The sequence below is a fragment of the Corticium candelabrum genome, chromosome 17 (assembly GCF_963422355.1).
Source record: "Corticium candelabrum chromosome 17, ooCorCand1.1, whole genome shotgun sequence".
Taxonomy (NCBI): Eukaryota; Metazoa; Porifera; class Homoscleromorpha; order Homosclerophorida; family Plakinidae; genus Corticium; species Corticium candelabrum.
Window position 1 is genome coordinate 2,007,223 of NC_085101.1, and position 6,982 is coordinate 2,014,204.

At 39.8% G+C, this 6,982-nt stretch overlaps 1 protein-coding gene across 1 annotated transcript; it reads right to left on the reverse strand.

Moving 5' to 3' along the window:
* Positions 1-492: 492 nt before the first annotated feature.
* Positions 493-5,260, reverse strand: LOC134193531 (collagen alpha-1(II) chain-like). The gene is made up of 9 exons (XM_062662358.1): positions 4,973-5,260; positions 2,104-2,157; positions 1,980-2,033; positions 1,694-1,747; positions 1,575-1,637; positions 1,454-1,510; positions 1,189-1,221; positions 1,064-1,127; positions 493-993 (listed from the first exon to the last, which is right to left on the reverse strand). Exons 1-9 carry the CDS (start codon positions 5,258-5,260, stop codon positions 623-625), a joined length of 1,038 nt encoding a protein of 345 aa, XP_062518342.1. The 3' UTR covers positions 493-622.
* Positions 5,261-6,982: the final 1,722 nt, after the last annotated feature.

A 6,982-nucleotide genomic window follows, 5' to 3' on the forward strand; every position in this document is an offset into this window, starting at 1 on the left:
ATAACTCTATTAAATGTCTCAAATAGCCTTCTAAGCGTGGCGACATGAATGTGCTTAAGGTATCTACTTATTGACTTCTACATGAGTTTTACTACAAAGCTTTGCATTTAGCCTGTAGTCTTGTATACTGCGTCAGTCTAATGAAATATACTATTTACGATGTCTTGTCTTTGCTAAATCAGTATGTAAATGTGCGTCCACATGCTCTATACAACTATGATGTCTTTTGGTTGTAAATTCTATTTATTCTCCTTGCCATTAAAAACCATTAATTAGAGCGTTCTATCCTACAGAAAGCGTAAAACCATATTGTTCCAGTCGTGGTTTACAACCGAAGCTGTATATGCAGATACCTTTCGATTAATTCAATGCACTTGTAACAAGAGGTAATTCTTCTAGTTTGCTGAGGATCTATAATACCTCGTTCTTGCAAAAACCGTACCAACTTTAGCGAATCGTGCCAATACCGTAGCAAAACCGAGCGAACGTCTGTTCACACTACAAACTTTAATTTCTTTATTTCAGACAACTCGAAGAATTAAGAAAGGCATCAACAACACGTATAGTTTACGCAAACAACAATCATTTGACAGCGAAACGACAGCAAATGATATTGCACTGGCTAAGCAACACGAAAGGCTCCAAACTGAGAGTAATAGGAATGCATATAAGCGTCAACAGTATAGACAAACTTCATGTAGATCCTGTCTCCTTTGCTGACCAATTTTAGAAGTCCGGAATAACGAGTGTAATCCTGGGAACCGTTAGGTGATTGAATTTGTTGGAAAGTGAAATCAACATATTGATTGTTCAAGAAGATGTAGAATCCAGAATACGTTTGTCCCGACTCTGGATCGAAACGTACCTGTCCATAGATATAGTAGAGTCCATCTTTCGGTACGGTAATGTATCCGTTACTGTATGTCATTCCGCCTCTCAGAATAGGAGAATACCACTGACCGCTAGCAGTATACCAGTCCGTAATAATGCTGTCTGATTAAAAGCAACAACACAAAAATGCATTAGCAATATTTTTACACAGTGTTGACGACAATAACTTTACTGGAACTGTATGTTCCAGATTTCCCATTCCCGTGCAAATGAGCGGCGGGTTGATCGTTGCTTGCCTGCAGTGTAACATATTATAATAGTGAAATTGGCAAATAGCCAATTTGCATGATTACGTACCAACGACTGCAAAGTGAGCTTCATGTTCGATACCTGTATATAACGGCACACAATATCGTCATATTAACAAACTAAAGTAAACACACAAAGACTGTCGTTTTACATATAAACTCCTATTTGCACAGTCTACTTCACTAAATCAATTAACTAAAATACAATATATCCTTAATTGCAATTAATACTTTCTTGCGTAACTTTCCGTTATTACTGATTAAATCCTAAAATTTGTCGCATATATACTGGTATAAAATTGAAATCGATTTACCTCTGTCTGTAACGCCCTTACAGGACTAAAGTACTTTTCAAGCGTCTTCTGGTCTATCTAATATAATTAAACATTTTATAACATATTATGACGTTATATACATATATTTAAATAAATATACTGGTTGTCCAGGAATTCCTTGCGGTCCTCTTAGGCCTGTTACACCTGGTATCCCTTTCAGTCCCTAATCCAAATGTGTATTAAGTATGAATCCAATACTCAAATTTTACAAGATACTACCTTTTCTCCCTTTGAGCCACATGGGCCAACTGGTCCCGTGTGACCGGCTGGCCCCTATACCAAACGATATTTATATATTATACAATTTCTAATAACATCGGATTTACAACAATTCTTTATGCAAGTTTAACGTTTCTTGAATGTTGTTGGATATTAATAAACCTTAAAATATGGCACACTCTTGAAATTTTAGATTAACCATTTTACATTAATATTTAACTTTGTCGTTAGCTATGTATGCTAGTCTTTATTGTGTAAAACGGTATCTTTATCAATTTTGTCTCACAGGATCTCCATCAGCTCCTTCAATACCTCTTGGCCCCAAACTTCCTTTCTGTCCCTATTCAACGTTTACACACAATGCACAATTTCGGCCAATTTTTTTGAGAACGTCGATTTGCTGTGTCTACCTTGTCACCACTTGATCCTTTTGGTCCAAATGGGCCAATAGAGCCTGTTGCACCCTACAAAGAATATATAAATTTGCATGATTATGTCAATCAATAACAATGACGCATTTGAGTGTCATAAAAATGAGTCAAAACATATAAACCATACGTATCCATAAACAAACAAGACGTTCCTATTATGTTTTTACATAGTGTCTATAACGATTCAATAGCTGTTTGCAAATCAAATGTTATAATTGGATTTTGTTAATAGTTTCCTTACAGTTTTTGTATTGTTCATATCGTTTCTTTCTATGGCAAATATATTACTATTTTATTATTTGTATGAAAAAATGATATCAGCCTATTTATCTACATGCACGCATGACTGTTTGTTTAAACAGCATAGTGTAGCGTTACATTCAAGAGAAGAAGGCTAGCCTCTTTATGCACATTACAATGTAATATATTTGATGAGCGTTTCTTCAAAGACGTTGCTGCAGTTGCGGGGAGCAGGTGTAACGAAATGGCATCTATTCGACGTGAATCCTGTTCTGAAATATATATCCGAGCGGCAGTAAGTCACGAGTAGTTAAGTAGTCATCCAGGTAATCTCTTCCCCGTATATATAAACTAAGTAACGACGTCTGACTCTCGCCATTTCGACAGTCCAGTGGAACGTCGTCTCTTCGAAGCCACTGCAACAGAGTGTTCCGTTTTGAAAAATTCTTCTTGTTTACGTGCTGACTCTCCCCATTTCGACCGTCCCGCTGAACGTCTTCACTTCTAAGATGTTGCTGGCTTTGAGAGGGAGCAGGTGTATCGAACGTGGCAGCTCTTCGACGTGCTTAAAGAATGGCGAACGATTGTGGGCTATTTTTCAAAACCCTGATATAAGCAAAATACCTTTCCATTTCCGACGTTGCCCGCAATAAACGACACGCTCTTACGTACCGCCCGACGGGCAGTTTGGAGATCCGAAACCCCATTACGGAGATATTCGCGCGCGAGCGGAGACGTGTTCGAGGCCGTTGCTGTCGGCTGGAAATCGCGTCGTCGCGGGAAAGTATAGCTAAGGAAGACGACGACAGATTCACTTTCGACCTCTATGGATTCGGCGTACGCAAGCCAAGTTTGGCAGTGATCTGACTCGCCGTCCTGGAGATCCTCCGAATTCAAACATACCGAGACACATTTATCTCAGATATATAGATAAAGATTGTTGTAATAGTAATCGTACAGCAAGCTATATGAAAGTTCTACTTGTTTTATTTTCGTGAACCCGTTGGTTGTTTGCATAAAAATTGCCGCAGTAATCAATGGTGTTTGCGCCTTTTGTGCTGCCTTTGGCCTAAGTACGCGGGACGATGCAAGTTCTCCGGCAGTAATCTACAAAGGACGAAACACCAGAGAAAATGAAAAGTAGTAGTTATCATTATGTATATCAACTCTACCACTATTTTATGTTTATGTGCGCTACATACCTATATACTTATGACACACCGTTGAGTTATTTGTTTGAGGAGATTGTAGAGAAAGAGAGAGAGAGAGAGAGAGAGAGACGTGCATTATAGTTTTTATAGTCAATGTCTAAAGTAGTATCATATTTTGAGATCTAGAAACCTTTAAGTATCAGCTGCTTCACGATCCCAAGATGCAATAAAAAACCGACAATGCGTTTGCTATCTTTCCATTGGCGCGCAACACCTTGGATGCTATAGCAATTAGACAGATCGTGACATTTAAATATCGTTATCCACTTTTCATAACTTGAAGTTTTGCTTTGGCAGTGAAATGAGTGCATAAATTTTAGAATTTTTGGTCAACGTTTGAATTGCTAATAGGGAGTTTTAGTGACCATTGGCCCCGCGTTTCGCCTCCAGTAAGTTTGAGGAGTGTACGTTGTGACATACATTACAATGGGAACGGAAGCTAGTCGCATAGTTAGCTACACTTTCCACTGTTCGAAATTCCTGAAATTAGCTGGTCACCAGGGTAACAGAAAGGCGTGGTTTTAACTGCATTCGACGCCAGACCGTCTATTTTAATACTTTATACCACAAGTTTTATGCACAGGACAAATTCTTTTACAAACAATTATAATTTTCGCACTCAAGCCTTAATTAATTAAAGCAACTCTGTTAACTTGTTTAAACTAAAATTATCTTCAGCAACTGGTGCAACTAACAACACCAATGGCAACATGGACCAGAGAAAGTAGTATTTACGACCGTGTTTGGTCAAACCTCTATGCTTACTGCCTTGCAGGGAGCTTTATCTTTTTTGGCCCGTTGTATATGTGGCTGCCGGCTGTGTTTTCCATGCAGTACATACAACGTATGGCCTTCTGGAAGCTTGCCAAGAATTCAGACAAATATTGACTGCTGGGAGTGGGTCAAATTCTTTGATGTCTAGTCTCGACAGCTTTACATTCATCAAGTCACTGACCGTCGAAAATTTCAAACGGTCCGCCAGTCTGACTTAATGGTATGTGACAGAGAGAACTGCCTCTCGAGCTCGGCTATATGCATAGGCAAAACCAACATGATCTGTACTAACGCCAAGATGTTTTTCAGATCCTGTGTATCAGTGTCGCAGTCGACGAAATTCTTCCACAAAGAATAAAAATTTTACTGTTTATTCGTCTGAATGTAGTCTCTAATCAAAAGCTTTAATTCTCTCTATTCCAGCAATAAGAGTGTTGATTTCAAGCCCTGTTTTTACAAAGGATCAGAAAAGTGATCGGAAAGAAGCTCAACCTCTACATCTCCAAATTTGTCCTAATGGTCTTGCCACTTATGCGGAAAACACACCGCAAAAGCAGCCAAAACATCATCAGTTGCAAACGAAGCAAGCTTCTTCTCGACGTGACAGGAAATTTTTTTAGTACTCGTTCTTGAAACTTTCTTGTAACCAATCGAAAGGTTTCAGTCATATTTCTTCGCAAACGACATATATTCTGTTCTTGATGAACGAGAGCATCTTCTTCAAGTGAGGTGTCGTCTCCTTCGCTTTTGTCGTTTTGAGTGTCGAAATCATACTTTTCGCTGCTATCAATCTTGTCGCTACTTTTCCCGCGGTCTATTAACGGAATCTGTGACAGGCTAGTCTTTTCCTGTTCAATACGAGAAAGTACATCATTGATACGCTTTGTTAATTTTTGTATCACTACGGTCATGTCTAGACAGCTCGGCTCTTACAGATACCACAAAGCAAAGAACGGTATCAATAGTTGTAGAGTTTTTCTGCAATGTCTTGCTCAGGAGTCCAAGTACTACAAAGAGGTCATATGAAAGATACATAATAAGAAGAACGTCTGGCTTCAATAGGGTGAAACAAAGCTGTACTGCCCAACCTTGCATAGCAGTACGACCCATGCGCACCTGACTGGCATGTTGAACAAGAATGGGCCAGTCGTGTAGTATTACTCGTAGTGACCTCTCTCTATGAGCTATCCAACGTGTCCCCTTCAGCTTCACTGGTTTCAACACAAGTAAACCCAACGCTCAACCTGTTTCTTGAAGGTCCTCACAACATAATAGAGATTTGTGATAAATTTTGAATGCATTTTTCATCACACTGTCTACGACTGTCATAAGAGAGCACGACTTAGCTGCAGTCTTAATTGCTAGCTCAACCTGTGTGCACAACCGTGCACTACTACGAGATGTGCAGCCCCGTTGTTGCAACCCAAGTTGACTGGAGCACCATCAGCTCCAAACGACACCAGCTTGTTCTTCCGGTCAGCGCAATGTTCGTCAAGGCAATCGCATATGCTTTTCGCGTCACTCTGTTTCAAAGGATAGTAATCCAAAAACTCAAAGAGAGGTTGATTGTTCACTAACATTCGCACTGTCACAATTTCTTCGTCTATTGGTCCTGTGTTGGTGCTGGACTCACAGAGAACAGAAAGATGTTGACAAATCCATCTTCTTTCTTGTCTCTACACGAAGCTGTTCAGCAATGGCATTTACAAAAGATTAGGCTTGCTTGTCACTGCTGTAGATGTCCATTAACACGACAACATTTTCAATTCGCAGTTCAGCGAGAGGCTTAAAATCAAGAAAAGGGCATTCTTTTATGGCTAGATAGAAAGCTGTTCCGAAAAGCTTCTACACGGTGTCTAACTCCGCGTCTCTCATGTGTTTCAATCCTCCTTTGATAGATCCGGGTACATCAATTGACGACTGCAGAAAGGCTCTCATCTTTGCCTTTCGATGAGCTTCTTTTGCCAACTGATGACAGTGCGATCGACTGTGCCACTACAGTCTCTTTGTTCATTGTAGAGGTTCCTTCTACGAAACTGTTTCGGGATTTCCTTTTGTCATACGTGACACACCATGCACAGAAAATTTTGGTCTTAACATCATTTGTTGTTAGCCAGGGATGACCAGTTTTCCTGATTCCTGAAATGTCTGTAATGTTTTAATTACTGATTTGTTTCCTTGCGCTTCTGTGCGTGATTGCCCAAATACACTACCAGATAGTTTCGCTCTCTCTTCTCTATCTTCTTCCTTTGCATGAGCATCTAAGGCTGGTAAGACAAGTGTTCTTTCTGGTTGAGACGACGTAACCAAACTCGGTTTCCGGACATTCAGAAACTTTGTTAACCGTTCAGATGATTTTGAAGTAGATTTAGTTGCTCTAGACGGCATAAGAATTGAAAACATGTTCCGTTGATAGATTTTCGTCGCACGCTTATTGACAACAGGGGTCGGTTCAGACGCTTTATGCTTTCTGCTTAGAGATCTTTGTGCTGCATGCATCCAGTTCCAGATTAAATCTTCTGACTGCCTTGGCAATTTTTTCCTAAAGTTCTCCTTGGTTGAACACGACTGCCGCTTTTCAGTTTGCCTCAGCTGTTCCTGTTTGTCCGAAAGTAGAGGTACAAAGTCTTTGG

Coding starts and splice junctions, on each gene's coding strand:
- LOC134193531 (XM_062662358.1), bottom strand. CDS start 5,260: ATGACCGTAGTGATACAAAAATTAACAAAGCGTATCAATGATGTACTT. Junction 1,748..1,979: donor AAGGAGCTGATGGAGATCCT/GTGAGACAAAAT, acceptor CGTTTGGTATAG/GGGCCAGCCGGTCACACGGG. Junction 994..1,063: donor ATCTGGAACATACAGTTCCA/GTAAAGTTATTG, acceptor GCTTTTAATCAG/ACAGCATTATTACGGACTGG.